General features: G+C 39.9%; 1 protein-coding gene across 1 annotated transcript in view; it reads right to left on the reverse strand.

Moving 5' to 3' along the window:
- Positions 1-3,273: 3,273 nt before the first annotated feature.
- Positions 3,274-17,332, reverse strand: part of BRD10 (bromodomain containing 10) — a gene marked incomplete at its 5' end in the record, with an annotated part of 52,570 nt that continues 38,511 nt past the window's right edge. Inside the window, 2 exons of the mRNA XM_083883081.1 lie at positions 3,274-9,888; positions 12,072-12,259. Coding sequence (XP_083739207.1) covers positions 6,281-9,888; positions 12,072-12,259 — 3,796 coding nt within the window. The 3' untranslated portion in view covers positions 3,274-6,280. The remainder of the gene's footprint in view (positions 9,889-12,071; positions 12,260-17,332) is intronic.

The following is a 17,332-nucleotide window of genomic DNA, read 5'->3' on the forward strand; positions in this document are numbered from 1 at the left end:
ACTGGCCACTACAGTGAGTGAAACATCAAGTCCAAGGTGCAGCTAATACATGGACAGGCCTACTGCACCAGCCACATCACTAGCATCTCATGTGCCTAAGTAAGAAATTCACTTTCAGATGTTTTGTTAAAAAATGTATTGGTTTTCCATCAATTTCTTAGGCCATGGAGGAGGCAAATACTTTAGACAGGCCTCTCCCACTTTTTGTTCTTCTATGATTACATTGCAAAAAGCACTCTACTAGCAAGAACAGTATTTTGAAGGCATAATATGTAGTTGAACTGTAGAATACTGTCCAGACAAGCCTCAAGCAAACTACTATAATTTTAGTATTGGTGTGTTGCTAAGACAAGTTGTCAATGTTTTTTAAAAACAGATAGAAGCAATTCCTCCTTACCAGTAGCTAGAATTGAGTATAATACTAAAAATACTAAACATTTTTATATTGTGTAAATGGAATCCATCATGATACTACTCTTCCTTTATTGTAAGGAAGACATCCTGTGGCTACATAGTAATACTCAGTCACTAATTCCTCGCTGTTATTCAATTTCATTGCTGCATGTGATTAAAAAAAAAAAGAATGAGCAATGATTCTGCAAATAACAGCATGTTACGAGGACAGATCTCAATCTGTGTGCTGGTATCAGATGGCAATGACATATTGTCAACCAAAATAGTCTGATTTTATACCTGCTTATTCATTCCTGTTTATTTATATGTGAGATGGAATCAATATGAACAAGTAATAAAATAAGTATATTGTCTTTTTTTAAATGACATTGGCATTGACAAGCAAAGTTATAAAGCCTGATCACAAAAATCACAGTTGTTTCTTTACTATCTTGCTTCCCTTTGCTATTTAATTTTTATAAATGCTATTTGTCAATGCTCATCACATTCTTGAAAATAATTGCATTTTCCAAATACTTTCTTCATTGTAAAAAGTGAGAATAGAGGAAGATAAAGCAGTAATCTAGGTGTCTAACCTTTAATTATGGATGGGATGTTGGAAGGAGACAGGGGACCAAGGATTCTATTCCCAGTTCCTCCATGTTGTTATGAGAACTCAGAACTTCATTGTCTTCATCTGCAAAAGGTGGGAAATCATATTTATGCACATTTTAATAGACCTTCATAATTTCAAGAAATATTGTAAGCCATTAATTACATTTTCTTTGCATTACATACCATTTTCGTTAATTGTATTTAGTTCAGCTGAGATTGTAAAAAAAGATACTGTAAGAGCATCAACTTTCTGAAGCGCTTCTGGACCAGTCACAAATGAAACGATGAACTATCCTGGTTTCCAAATTTCCTCAAGACATTCAGGTGTGATTACTGACCAGACAATTCCGTATTTTGAGAAAATAAGAAAATACACAAAGATTTATCAAGATTTTAAAGTCTGCTTTTATGTCACTGTAGTTTCAAGGATTTTTTTTAAAACAACATTGCTCTGTGTCACATTTACAAGTGGCTTATTCAACAACTAAAAGTTCCTTATCTGGATGCCAATCTGTATAGAATGACCATATACAGACTTTATCTTGTACCCTATGCACAAAACCAATGAGATTTAAAAAGTGTAACATTGAAAAACATTACAGCACTTTGTCCTTTTACATCTTCAAGAGACATAAACCAAGCAAAAATAGGAACAGAGAGTGCCAGACTTCCAGTAGTTTTAATAACCTGGTTTAAAGATCATGTCTTTACAATATTCTGCAAGTGGTATAGATATATTGGATGAATTGAGTTGACAGTGATGTGAAATGGGTTTACAATTGATGTTTCTATGAAAAAGTTAGTATGAGGCCAAATAAATCAGAAACCAACCCACAAACAAACATTGAAATAATTATTATGAAAGAAAAATCATCAACACACTGCTGAATAGCTCATAGAGCCTTCATGCACTCTTCTGGTACCACATCTCAAGAATATAGTAAAAGTGAAAAGGTATACACAGCAATGACAGCAACTGATTACTTCCATGAAAGAAATAATTGAATTCACGATTTCTCTTTATTCTAGAAAAAAGATAACCAACGTGGCAAAGGTCTACATAGGCCACTTGGAAAAGTAGCAAAGAGCAAAGGCTTACTGTATCTTACAATATAAATATTATTTGCATCAAATGAAACTAGCAGGTGCCAAGTTTGGAAACTAAAAAGGAGATTTATTTACAAACTCTTTACCACTGGATGCTGTGAATGGTAATAGTCTGTTTATATACTTCCATGAATTCTGGAAAGGATTGGTGTATTTTTTTTTATCAAGAGAAATACACTGAAAGCTATTATACTGAAAAAATAACAGCTGTGTGAGGAGGACTCTGGATCACAGATTCATGGATACTAAGAGTATTCAGGCCTGTTATTGTGCTCTTTTGGAATGCTACTGCTGAGTGCTTCAAGAGACTAGGTGATGCTGGGATTGATGGCCATCATAATATAGATAGATGGACCTTGAGTCTGATGCAGCATTATTAATCTTATTTTTCTTATTATTTTGAGTCAGTAAACTCACTTGTGGTGCAGCTTACAGGGAGCAGTCTACATGAGTTTAAGTTCTTGTGAGTACCTCTGGCCATTCTATTAAAAGTAAACAGTCCTTAAACATAACAAATATTCATACTTCAATAAAAATTAATTATTAATTTACTTTAAAATTAATTTGGGCTACTAAAGTTCTGGACTACCACAAAGTATAAGCAAAAACCAACCATAAACCACACACACACTGTGGTAGCTAGGGATGCCCTACAAATGCTATCTTTTATAATTTTCTGACCTACTCCCATGAGACAAATTAGTTTCTCTTCACTCACCAGGAGAATTTTTGCTTCCCTTTTCATATTAAACCCTTTGTTATGTCACAGAGTGAAATCAGCACAGGTTTGAATGACTTGACAGAAACACTTGGTTTGAATAGGTACTTCTAGGAGCCCTAAGACTTGTCAAATTTAATTCCTTCTAGCGTGGCAGAATCCCTATGACAAAATGGCAGCACACACATGGGGGTTTGAACAGTGAAGCAATATTAATGTCATTTTCTACTCATAGCAAAGCAAAACTATTGTGCAGAACATGTCCATTCAGGTAAATAAAAGGATGTAATTGAGAATATTCAAAGTCATTAGTAAAGCTAAAATTTTGCATGTAATATAGTGTATGAATACTTGTATACAATTATCAGAGGGCCTGCAAAAGCACAGCATTTTACAAGCTCTGAAAATTTGAATGTTTTTTCTTAAAAGGCTGATTTATTTATCTATGTTTATATGTTTCATTAAACATCTTTTTAACTTCAAGTTGAGATGCAGGCAGTTCAAATTTTTCATTGTGTCTGTGACTATAATCTATTTTTTTACAGTTCTTTTTGTGCTAGTAGTGGTGCTATACATTTGATGGACAGCAAAAGGTACATAGCAAATTGTCAATGGGTATTTACATTCATTTGAAAAAAAAGCCTTATCTTTGACCAACATTCATACTATTGGAGAAAAGTATTGGGAATAGGAATTTTATTCACAAAAATTACTAAAATTTGGTTTTACATAACAAATGTTGCGAGCCCATTACACTTGAGTAGTCGCAAGTCTTTCTCCAGAAGGACATGGAATGTGAGCATACCTCTGATAACTAAAATCCATAAAAAACTGTAATCAAAATGAATCAAACTTTTCATGTTGTAAAGTTTATGTCTGCCAAATTATAAAATATTTATGAAAATCATAAAATATTGCCATATTAATTCAGAAAATTTCTTGGAAATCATTCAAGCAAGTTACTTGAGTCCTGAGTTCCTAAGTTCAGCTCTTCTAACTTTTCTCTTTATTAGAATCAATTATAGCATAAATCTTTCTATTACATTAGCACACAGAAAAATGTCATGCAAGAATTTTTTCTCCATCAACACTTCAACTTCAATACTAGAACCTAGTCTTGAGCTTTCCAAAAAATGTAGGCAACTTACTCTACAGTAAATATAAATTCAAAAAAAAGGAAAAAAACCAATCATTGCAAGAATAGAGAAAAATCCAAAAAAGCAAGTTACAAGGTTCAACCAGTGAAATGGATATAAAATGAGTTGCTGGTATACATGGGTTTTGGATATGTTAAATGTCCATGAGGAAACTGCCATTCTCTGCCACCTCCCTCTGTCAGAAAAGTCACCTACAGCATTCAACTGTAAAATGCAGTTAGAATTAAATATCCTTAGTCCTCTAAACTCTACGAGGACAAGCAGACAACTTCACTACCAGGTGTCTTCAAAATAAGTCACAAAACACCTTTCATGAGAAGTAGGAAAATCATAGCAGGTAGTTTTTTCTAAATTTAAACAAACCTCCTTTCATTGCACAATTGACAGCTTCCATCTTTCCCAGCCCTGAGATAAGATGGAAATTTCTGATGCAGAAAGATTCAACTTCCCAATGCAATTCTTTTAATTAGTGCAAAAGGAAAGGTCCCTATGGAAGGCATAAGCCTTTCTTCCCCCTACTTTCTCAGAACTTCAGCTAAATAGCTATCAGGTTACTTTTCAGAACAATTTAAAGGGCAGCTGACAGAGGCAGTAAGATGTGGTCCTGTTCTTCAGCTCAACATCTGAACTTCAAAACTGTGTACAGCAAAAAGGGAAGGGAAGTAGAAAATTCAACAGGATGAAGAGCAAAGCTTGAAGTTTCATTTTTATGAAGCTCAGTTTACAAACACTGCTAAATACAGATACGTAAGCTTTTATCCCCTTTGAAGTCATAACTATTTAAAAGGCAACTATCATTTATAAACTCCTCTGAAATCTTCCCTTCTAGTTTCTAAAAAAATCCAAGCCAACTAACTCCACAAAAAATCCAACATATATAAAGACAATAATTCTAAAATCATCATCTTCCATAAGATCAGCACCCTTTCTCTATATGCAAAATCACAAAAAATCTCCATGAGCACTGCAGCAAGCAGTTGTGAACTCAGCAGATTGCAGAAAATAACTCAAAGGCTTTATCAGATCAAATGCTGAAACTAAGCCAATAAATACTGAATACACTGTATAAAAAGAGCATTTTTATGCAATATGTGAATTATCCCCATTCAAAGTACTAATAAAGCTTCTTTTAATCTTGTATAATGTTTTAGCAGTCTCCTTCCAGACAGATCACTTATAAGCTAAAGAAAAAAATACAGATCTAGAAAGCATGACCAGTGAAAAAAATGGGTACTTGTTATGGCTAGATGGAAGATTAGTGAGTGATCTTGTTAAGTTACCAGATACATGGAAATACATACAAGGCTGTAAAACACAGAACGATGAATTATTCAATAGCTCTTTGAGCTTTAAGACAAAGCATGGCAGTCCTTAATAGCAATCAGTATGACTTAGACTGGTGTCTAGGAAACCATTTGTAGTCTTACCATTTCATTGAAGTTATTTAGGCAACATAACCAAACCATTAAGAATGGATGAAGTATGGGTTATTGTGCCCTATATCATGAGGAACAACAAGGAGGCCTTCCTTCCAAATCTCATCAAATCACATGAAATTTTAAATCAGAGAAGAATAGAGAGATTAAAAAATTTCAATCTACCATACACCAAGAGTATATGTATGTATGTATGTATTCTCCCATGGTGTAACAGTTAAACATATTTTTAACTACTGCCAACACAAAGCAGTACAGCAACTTGATTTATTACATGCAGATTCTTCTGCATTGTTGCTAAACAGTACACTGGTCCAAAGTTACTAAAATACTTTAAAAACTATACATTATGGAAACAAAACATAAATAAGACAGCATAGTTCTTTGTACATATTGTTTAGTACAGGTTTTTAGGAGTTCAGGAATATGTACAATTCTATACTATAGACTGCATTTTTACAATGCATAATTGTTTTAAAAGAAACAAGACAAAAAATAAATTTGACAAATAAAAAGGAGATATACACTGTCATAAACACACTGGCAAACAGTCCATAGTGTAAGATGGAACATGTGCAAAAGGTGAGATTTCTCCGAACTTGAATTCAGTTTAATGAATTCACTGGTCATTTCTGAGACTTTTACTAGAGAACTCTCTGAAAACTTCTGACAAACTTCTGACAAACTAAAATTTTTCTTTCTCCAAATCCCCACAGGTAAACAGGTAAGAACTGTAACCTTGTTAATATTGAGTAAATCAATTGTTTAAAACATTGTAAGAAATTATTCAATAGTTACAACTTCCGAAGTTTAAGAATGCCCCAGAATTTCAAAGTGGCTCATTTGCAGTAAATTCAGGATGCAGCTTTGTCAAGTTTATCAAGGCAAGATGACTGAGATGCAGGGAAGACCACGGTAGGATTTCTGCTTGTGGAAATAACAACAGGAAGCAGCGATGAAGACAGGGAAGGAACTTTTGGTGCTGAAGTATTTAGAGTATTCAGTATGGCTCCCTCTGGACTGACCAACAGTTTTTTGATAGAACTATCTAGCTGAAACACTGATGTGTTGCTTGGTAAATGAGAATTTGGAGGATGAACAGCAGAAACAGAAGATGTCGCTACATTAATGGGAGACTTTGTCACTGAAGACACAGACAGAGTTACTGCAGAGAGTGGAGTACATGAGCTAGCTGGAGTACTAAATATCTGGGGTGTTGCATGTACGATGGGTAAAGCATCTGCAGCTCCAAAAGAGTTCACAATTTTTGTAGAGCTTTTCAAAGGATGTTTCGGTATTTGCCAACTTAATGAATGACTTGGTGCTAGGATGATTTTTGAGGTTATTGGATTAACAGTTGGTACACCTTGAGGCTCTTGACCATGGTTAATTGTTAAAGGAGTCTGTTTTGTATTACAGGAGAGAAGAAGAACATGGCTGCCAGCTCCAAGGCCTTGTAGTGGAACAACAAAACGAGTACCATTAATCATTATCTGAGTTCCAGGTGCCAAAGGCATACAAGTGTTAATAATGATTTTCTGTTGAGTGGAAGGTTCATTCAATGGAACTCCTCCTGTTTTGCTTGTTACAGGGGGTGAACCTTCAGACATCTGAATGGTAGAAGCACAAGCATAATCATGACTTTGTTTCTCTGTTCTGGGAGGCACCTGCTGGCATTGTAGCGTAGAAAGACTGGGAAAACTAATTACTTCACCTGTATTTGGTGATGGAGGGGGCAAAACACTCTGAGGCTTGTGAATACCTGCATGACTTGATACAGCAGCTGAAATTCCTGATGACTGAAACTGAACCAGCGTGGGCAACTGTCTTCTTGGTATTGGAAGAGGAGACGGAATTGCTGCCAACTGAGGAACTGTATGTAACACCTTAGGAGGGGTGGCAACAGGTCCAGGCAAGCTAATGACCGGAAATTGCAGAGCAGATGCTAAGTTTTGAGGAGATACTGTTGGCTGTGTTGAAATCAGCACAGATGAAGCAAGATGTCCTGTTTTCACAGTTGACATACCCACAGTATTTCCAATATTTGATGCACCAAGTTGATTACACAGAACTGGCCTTATTCTGGAGGGATCATTGCCACCAATCAAGACAGTAGGTTGTGCCCCAGAGGAAGTTCTGCTTGATGTTACTGAAACAGATTCTACTCGTTCACTTGCTGTTATTGTAAAGGCATTTTCAGCTTTTGTTGCAACACATACAGATTCATTAGCTGACATGGCAAAACTTGGAACAGGAACCACAGTACTACTTGTCAAGGATGGGGCCAGGGCCGTCCTCTTTTTGTCTTCTCCTTTAGGAATGCCAGAGTGCAATACATTAACTGGTAGAGCCTCCTGTGCACTGCCTTTAGTATTTACAATGGTCTGACCTATATTTAGTCCAATTTTCACATCTTTTACTTGAGCAATAGTTGGTGATGAGCTTATTCTTACTGGTGTTCCTAGTGTAGATGGGATCAAAACCAGCTGTGGTTGCTCTGTGGCATTAACAAAGGTTTTGGTTAGGGAAGAAGGAAGGTTCTGCTTCAATGACTCTGCAACTAGATTGGTGGTTGATGGGCCATTGGCAATTTGTGTGTTAATGAAAACCAGCTTCTGAGCGTTAACAGCAGTGGATGCTGGACAGGGTATAACACTGACCCCTGATGCCCCAGAGGGAGATAAAATTGGTGGATTTGTGATTAATGTAAATTTCTGGACTGCAGTACCACTGATTAACTCTCCATTTGTTGCAGAATTTGACTCAGATTGTGTAACAGATTTTGTTTTCACTTTAGTATCCCCTTGATGCTTTACAGAAGAATTTGGAGTTTTGACAATATTACTTTGTCCAATGCTAGTCACACTAACAGGGCTGTTTGGAGTTGAAGACACTGATTTGCTAGCTAATGGAATGGAGGACAAAGAAGACACATGGCAGGAGTTCTCTCTTACTTGACACGAAGAGTCCTGAACAGCTGGCTGCTGTAGTGTGAATTTGGTATTTTTCTCCATTGCTTGGGTAAAATCAGCAGGGAAAACTGGAATGTTAACAGGAGAAGCTGTTGAGGGGGCAAATACAGAAGCAGATGATTGTCCAATATGTGGGAGACAAGATGTGGCTGTTGGTACAGATGGAAGACTAGAGCATGATACTGCTGTGGTTCTTGGCACAAGAAAGGCCTGAAGTTGAGATGTGTAAGTGAAAACTGAACTAGGACATAAACTACTAGGTGAAATCTGGTCTGGGTTTGTTTGCACTTTAACAATTCCAGTGTTTCCACCTCGTGTTGTCACCAGAATAGATTGTGATTCTCTTACACACACTGTCTTTAGCTCCTGCTTAGTTTCAAGGCAGTCAGTTTGCTGCTGTGATGCAACAGTATGAGAGGCAGAATCAGTGTTTGTAGATGCACTTAATGCTGTTGCTGGTGTCAAGGATTGGCTAACTGTGGAAAGAGTAGGTGAAGCCAAAGACACAGGCAAGGTAGCAGTCGAAACTGTAGCCTTGATTTTGTCATTTTCACTTTGGCTTACCTTAATTATTGGTGATAAGTTATCTGCTGAAGTTACAAGAGACAATGGTTGTGTAGTGTTTGTAGGACTAGTCACTTGTGTTGAGTGGGTAGTATTCTTGCAAAAAACTGTAGTGGGTGACTGAGTGGCATTTGCAGGGCCTGTTACCAGAACAGGTGTTAAAGAAACACTGACGTTTGATATTTTTGGTAAAGATGTACAGTGCATCTCAAATGATTTTTGTTGTAGTGACTGAATATCCTTGGACACAATTTTTTCTTCCTTCTGCTGAAGAAGAAAATTCTTAGGTAAAAGAAGAACTTGTTGCATGACTTTTTCTCCATTTTTAGGGTCAATCATAGCCTGCATTTGAATTTTCACTGAGCTGTTGGGAACGTCTAATGGTACACAGTGGCCATTGGGCATTTTGTATACCATTTGTAAAGGAGTCTTTGAACTGCCCTGGCAGGGCAATGCTGGTTTGATCAGTGATGATTCCAAAGCTGGTAAAACTGATTTTTCAGAAGTAGACACGTTCATGCTTGCAGGAGGCAACAGTTGATTTGTTAAGGTCACTTTGTTCCCAATATTCTTGGCAAGCAAGGCCTGGATGGGTTTAGTCCCTTTCAGAAAGTTTGATACTGATGTTGCAGGATCTGTCAAGGAAAGCAACTCTAGAGCTGACCCTTCAAATTCTTTCAGCTCAGTCAAGCAACTATCCGACTGCAGGCTACTTTCTGAACTCTGGACCACAGCCTCATTAGTGCTCAGTTTAGCTTTCTTTCTTGGTGAAAGCTCATTAGCGCTTTGATCCAGACAACTATTTTGCTTGAACTGTCGTTTAATGCATTTGGGCAGTGTCTTCTGTATCTCTTTAGAAGCTGATTCTTTTTTCAGAATTCTGTTTTTTCCTGCAGGTAAATTCATCTCTAATAGTTTCATTTCATCTGCAAGGATATTAAAACAGAAACTCTGTTTTACACGTTTGCAACTGATAACCCTATAAAACAGTTTTACAGTGTCTCAGTAAAGGCATTACACTAGTTTGCAAGAGTAAACATATGTGGAAGGAAACATCTAATTTTTTAAGGGCATCTGGTCAAGGACCTTTGCAATACAAAAAGGAGGTAATAAGGGAAGGAGGAAGTAATAAACAAGGACATACAGCAACTGACCAGCAATGGGGAGACAGTAAGGAAAACCAAACCTGGTCAATCAGATTAATTGATAACCGTATGTGAGAGCATGAAAACATATATTCCAGCAAGGTTATCTTGAGGGGGAAAAGGGAAAAGCCAGAAAAAAAAAATACAGAGATACAGATCTAACCAAATAAAAATAGAGACAATGTCAAGAAACAACTTCACCAATCACACCAATTGATGGACTATCAGGAAACTGCAGAGGCCTCTTGCAGGAAGATCAACTTTTTGAATTTAATATGATTATAAACCAGGGGAGATGCTGGAGACAGAGCCAGGAGGGGTGAGGGAATTGGTACTGGTATACAAACCCATAAATCAAGGTGTACGGGTAAGGGGGGTTGCAAGAACAGCTACAAGAGGTTACACAGCCTGTGGGCCTGGTGCCAGCTGCTGGGGGGTGAGTGTCTGTATGTATCCTGCCCAAATCCAGTGTGTGTGTATTCACTGATAAACTTCAAGCTAGACTAGATGGTGAGCAGGAGGGCCTGGGGGTCTGGACTCGCCTAACAGGTGGACTCCTGAGTGGGGGATGCCTGCATGACAAAGATGTGAATGCTGATGAGCGTGTTTCATGCTGAGCATCAAGCTGCACTAGCCAGTGAGCAGGGGATGCATGAAGTGTTAAGAGGGCTGAGGACGCATGTAGGAAGGCCAGGAAGGCTGGGTGGACAGAAGGGCCATGCATTGAGGTTTTCATAGCATAGGGCTGCAGGGGGTCCTCTCTGAGAAGAGAGGCCAAGAACTGTCTTGTGCCAGACACAGCTGGCAAATTCGCTGCAGGACATGGCTGAGCCTGTCGGCCAAGCTGGTGATGTCTCATGGATAATGCTTTGTTGAAGCATGTGACAGAGTGGACTGAGGAAAAAAGTAGAGATACAATCCTGCAGAAACCAAGGTCAGCAAAGAAAGAGGGGTAAAAGATGCTCCAGGCACTGAAATGGATTCCCCTCCAACCCAGTAAGACCCCTGATCAAGCAGGTTTACCTGCTCCCATGGAGGACCATGCTGGAACAGGTATGTACATTGCAGATGCTTGAGGATCCCATTCTACAGCAGGTGAGCAGAATGCCTTGAAGAAGTTGCAGCCCATGAAGAGCCCATCCTGGAGCAGATTCCTGACAGGAACTGTGGCATATGGGAGAGCTACACTAGTACAGTCTTATGCTGAAAAACCCTAGCCTATGGAGAGGACCCACAATGGTGCAGTTTGTGAAGCACTACATTCCATAGTGGGGACCCCACACTGCAGCAGGGATGAGGAAGGAGCAGAAGGGACTAACTGTTACGAACTAACCTCAATCCTCAGATTCAATCCTTTCTGTGTCATTTCACAGGGAAGGGAGGAGGCAGAAGAATTGGGAATGAAGATGAGCCTTGGAAGAAGGTGGATATGTGAAAGGGAGGGGTTTAGGTTTTGTATTTGTTTCTCACCATTCTACTCTAGCTTTAATTGACAACGAATTAAATTAATTCTCCTCAAGTGAGTCAGTTTTGACTGTGACAGTAACTGGTGAGTGATCTCCTTTTTGTCTGTATGTTGACCATTAAGCTTTTCGACATTATTTTCTCTCCCTAGCCTCTTAAGGAATGGGAAGTGACAGTGGTTGGGTGGGCATCTGGCAGCCAGTCAAGGTCAACCCACCATAAAAGTAAACTCTGCACAGATCTACTGTGTTATCACAGAAGCAGTTAAGCACAAAAAATAGCAAACACTTACATAAAGCAGAATTTTCATCTTGGTCATGTCTGCCCTCTTCAAGTCTACATCTGACAGATATGTACCACAAGCTATTTTCATATTATCACAGTGGTAGAGTTAAAGTAAGAAGTAGGACACAAGCTCACACAGCAAACTTAGGTTCCCAAATCAACTTGATTCAGCTCCTGAATCAAGTTCAAGCTACTGAATTCCAGTAAATGCTTACCATTGTCTGAGTGATCTTTTTTGGGAACTTCTATATGTTCTGCAGATTCTGATGATTTACCGCATACTACTGCAAAAGATTCTTTGCCAGAATCAACTTCACTTTCATCATTACTCCACAATTCTCTGGTAAATTTATCATGGTCTGGATGTCTTTTAAAGTCATCATAGTCCTTCTTCAATCTAGACCTTAAAAATAACAAAACTAACTTTACTAAAAAACCACACTTTTAAACATTAATTTTATTTGTTTTGCTGCCAAACTAAAAGTTGGTGTAGACTTAATTTCCTGTGCCCTTCAAATAATTATAGTGTAGCCCTGTCTGCAAGTCTCTAAAATAGAAAATGTGAAATGACAGCAATGTCCCTTACTTTACCAAAACTGAATTCTATTTCATTAAGTCCTCTAACAATAGCAAACAGACTGAGTCAAACAACCATCACCATTTTACTGCATCCACATTCCTTTTCCTCCTTCATCTTTCATGTAACAAACATACTTATACAGACTTGAGTATTACCTGTAAAAACTCTACTCCTTACTTTGAAGGCAATCCCAAGAAGAGAATTAAGTAAATCTCATTTTTTTTAAACACATCATGCCTTTGACTCAGCTATGAGACTGTGACATAACTTTCTCCTTAAGAACACTTTCTTATCTCAGCCCATTACAACAGCCACTGCTATCATTTCCATGGGTTCACATTCCACTAAAGAATGTGCATATGACAGAAATACACAAATACTTCACTCATTTGAACACCATTCAGAAACACATCCACTTACCTTGATACTGCTAATTTGTACATGTTTTCATTGTCCCTTCTTCTTAACCATCATTTAGATGGGATGTAGTGGCTATTTTAGTGTACATACATTGTACTTCAGGATTCAGCTGGTGGTAACCAACACAATGCCCAGAAGGATTATTTAGCAAATTAATAAATAGAGTAGAGCAATTAACGCCTTGTGTGGAATAGAATCTAGACTATTCTGGCCTTAACCCTTATGACAGTAACAATAAGATCTTGAATTTACTCAGTTTTGCATTAATATAACAGTTGTTTGCACTGAATGTAGCAATGGCCAGCTGCTCTCTATGACATGGAGAGCGAGGAGCCAAGAATGATGTCACAGCTGGCAGGACATGAGCCTCATCAGTCAGCAAAAGCTATTCCACTCCCCCTGGATGAGGGAGTAGGGCAGGCCAAGGGATGGTAACTGGCTTCAACCAAGAGCCCAGATCAACAAGCAAGTTCCTGGGGCTGAGGCAGGTCTGAGATCAAACCAGAAAGTAATTTTCAAGTTTAAGATCAGGACCAGGTACAGAGATGGCTCACCCAGTTAAGCGATTTCTGGGCAGCTCCAAAGTGATGATGCAGCTACAAGGTCAGTCTGAGGGTCAGTCCAGATCAGTAGGATCCATGGCCAGGCACAGTAATTGCTGAAGTTGAGCTGGAAACTGGCAACTGCAGCAGAGATTGAAGGCAGAATAACCTGAAATGGGGGTCCTGGGCCCATGGACATGCAACACAGACGGACAGTCAGATGCAGCTGCTAAGGGTCAGTGGGATCTATCATTTACTCCCAACTTTGACACTCTCACTGAGAGCAGACATTGAAGCCTGTTTGAAGATGTAATGTGGACAACACTTCAGCTCTCCATCAGGATTTTGATCTTGGAGTCTACACGTGGAAGAACTATAGGAGCACACCAGGGAACTACAACTGTACTAAACTTTCTGGATGCAATTTCCTTTTTTCTTTTGAGGAACTTCTGCTGTGAGGCCAGTGAACAACTGTAATCAGTGGGCACAAGTAACTTTCCATTTTAAACCTTGCTGCTATTCAAATACAATTCAACATTATACTCTGTCATAATCTTGAAAAGACCAGAGGACTTTTCAGAAGGGAAAGAAGACCAGAGGACTTTTCAGAAGGGAAAGAAAAGGATTTTGATCATAGACAATAACAAAGTAAGGAAGGAAAACTCCAGACTCTTATTCCATACTGAGGCACCTGAAGGAAGAAGTGCTGTCCAGGCCTTCATAGCTTAGAAGTTAGATGCTGTTATTCAATGAGTAGATATTAGTACCTCACTGAGCCACCCTACAGACAGAGTAACTGCACCGAGACTTATGGAGGAATTTATGTTTACACTACAGATTGATGTTTACAGCAAATTTTGCTAAATTGCTTTCTCCCTTTTACATGACACCTTCCTTCACCACTGTCACTGGTGCTACACAGCTGCCTAGCAGCTGCATAATGAATCAGACCAAGACAGTGACATAGAATCCCCCATCCATCTTTCTTTCCTCCCCATGATTTGTAAACATTGTTCTTCAGACAGACCCGGTCCCTAGTATGCTATGTGTACACCCAGTTATGTCATGGAAATACTCAGTGTTTCCTTGTTGAATAAACTAGAGTTACAGCCTAAAACATACATACTAGAAACATGAGTTGAATTCAATTAATTTTGGAAGTTGTCTAGCACTCCAAGTACATGTGTCTCCAGCTACCAGCACACACACATAAAGATCTCAACTACCCTGTTCCAGACTAAAATTTACTCCTATCAGTCACAGCTCATATATACCATTTAACTAACTTTGCATGACAGTTCTGTGTTCTGTAACCACATTGATGCAGCACTGGCAACAAACAGAAGCTGGATGCCACTGTGCTGCTAGAAAGTGATGCTCTTCTTGCCATCACTGAAATTTGGTGGGATGTGACTGGAGTGTGACTATTGATGGCTACAGCCTCTCCAGAAGAGACAGATGAGGAAAGAGAGGGGCAGAGGAGTCACCCTCTACATCAGGAGGTAGACTAAGTGTGAAGACCTGCCTCTGAAGAACAGCCATGTGCAAGTCAAAAGCCTGTGGGTAAGAATCAGGGACTGAGGCAACAAAGAGAACCTTGTGGATGGTTTTAAGTACAGACCCCTGATCAAAGGGACCCTATTGACGAAGCCTGGCAGCATCATGCTCCCAAGCTCTTGTCCTGCTGTGGCACTTCAGCCATCCCAAAATCTGCTGGGAAAGCAGCATAGCAAGCTGCAGGCAAGCCAGGAGACTCTGGAAAAGCATGAGGGATACCTTCTGGAGCAAAGGAATAGGCAGCAGCCCTCCAGAGGGGATACAACCCTGGATCTGATGGGCACCAGTGTAAGCGAGCTGATCATGAATGTCAAGATTGCAGGGAATCTGGGCTGCAGTGATCATTGGTGGAGTTTGCAGCCCTGAGGGATATGGGCCAGGCAAGGAACAAAGCTAGGCTCCTGAACTTTAGGAAAGCAGACTTATGGCTCTTCAAGGAAATAGCCAGTGAGATCCACTGGGAGACTTCCCTCAGGAACAAGAGAGTGGAACAGAGATGACAGATCTTTAAGGAAGCCTTCCACAGAGTGCAAGAGCTGACAATCCCCAAGAGCAAGAAACTGGGCAAGAAAGGCAAGGGAACAGCAGGGCTGAGTAGGGAACTGCTGGTGAGACTGAAGGGAAAGAAGCAAATGGACAGGCAGCTGAAGCTAGAATGAGTGGCCCAGGAAGAGCTTGAAGAGATATTGAAAAGATCAAATTTGGTTGTGCAGGGTCAGGGTGAGGAAGTCCAAGGCAAAACTGGAATTGAATTTGGCAAAGGACACAAAGAATAACAGGAAGGACGTCTACAGTTACCCACAAAAGGAAGGCCAAATAAGGTGACCCTCTCTAATAAATAAGGGTGGAAAACTAGTAACAATGAGTAAGGAGAAGGCTGAGGTACTCAACAGTTTTTTGCCTCAGTCTTTAAAGGCAACATTTTTTCCCAAACCTCTTGAGTAGATTAACAGCAGGACAAGGACTGGGAGAATAAAGTCCCTCCCACTCTAAGTAAAGATCAGGTTCATGATCACCTGAAGAACATGAACAAACAGAAAAGAGGGAACTGGCTGATGTATTTGCCAAGTCACTCTCCATGATGTTTGAAAAAATCTTGGCAGTCAGGTGAAGTCCCAGATGGCAAGAAAAAGCAAAACATTGTACCCATCTTAAAAAAGGGTTGTCAGCCTCACCTCTGTGCCTGGGAAGATCACAGAACAGATCTTCCTAGAAGCTGTGCTTCTAGGCACAGGGAGGTGATTTGGGACAGCCAGCACAGCTGCATCAAGGGCAAGTCCTGCCTGATGAATTCAGTGGCCTTCTAGGATGGACTCACTATATTACTGGACAAGGGAACAGCTACAGCTACATTTCTCTGGACTTCTGTACAGCCTTTGACATGGTCCCCCCCTAACATCCTTGTGTCTTAAATTGGAGAGATTGTGATTTGATAAGCAGACTGTTAAGATAGATAAGAAATTGGTTGGACCGTGGCATCCACAGGGTAGTGGTCAAGGGCACAAAATTCTGATGGACATCAGAGGCCAGTGGTGTCTCTCAGGTGTCCATACTAAGACAAGAGTTATTTAACATCATCACTAAAGACATTGGCAGAGGGATTGAGTGCACTCTCAGCAAGTTTGCAGATGACACCAGGCTGAGTGGTGCAGCTGACCTAGAGGATGGGATGCCATCCAGAGTTACCTGGGCAAGCTTGAGAAATGAGTCCATCGGAAAATCTCATGTGTTTTAACAAGGTCAAGTGCAAGGTGCTGCACCTGGGTTGGGACAACCCCCAGTCTCAGCACAGGCTGGGGATGAACGGATCACAGCAGCCCTGTGGAGAAGGACTCAGGAGTGCTGATGGAGGAGAGGCCGGTCACGACCCAGCCACGGGCACTCACAGCCCAGAAAGCAAAACGTGTCCTGTTGCATCCAAAGCAGTGTGGGCAGGAGGACCAGGAAAGAGATTCTGTCCCTCTACTCTGCTCTGCTGAGACCCCACCTGCAGTGCTGCATCCAGCTCTGGGGTCCCCAGCACAGGAAGGACATGGAACTTGTTGAAGTAAGTCCAGAGGAGGCAACCAAGATGATCAGAGGAACACTTCTCTAGTGAAAGTCTGAGAGGGATTGGTCTGGAAAGGACAGGGACAGGCTGGAAAACAGGCAGCTTCAGAGAGATCTAATTTCAGCCTTCCAGTACCTTGTCCTAGGGTGACTATGATGCTTGTATCCCCAGTTGTCTGTTTTGTGTGTGCTGTATGTTGTGCTCTGTACCTCTAAAACTGGTTCTGTAAGTGAAGCAGGGAAAGAAGAAGCATGCAGTTTTTTTGAGAAAATAGCATTCACTCCTACATTTTTTTTTTCTCCAGACTCTGTTGTGTTCATTGGAGGT

The sequence above is a fragment of the Zosterops lateralis genome (genome assembly GCF_965231275.1).
Source record: "Zosterops lateralis genome assembly, chromosome: Z".
NCBI lineage: Eukaryota > Metazoa > Chordata > Aves > Passeriformes > Zosteropidae > Zosterops > Zosterops lateralis.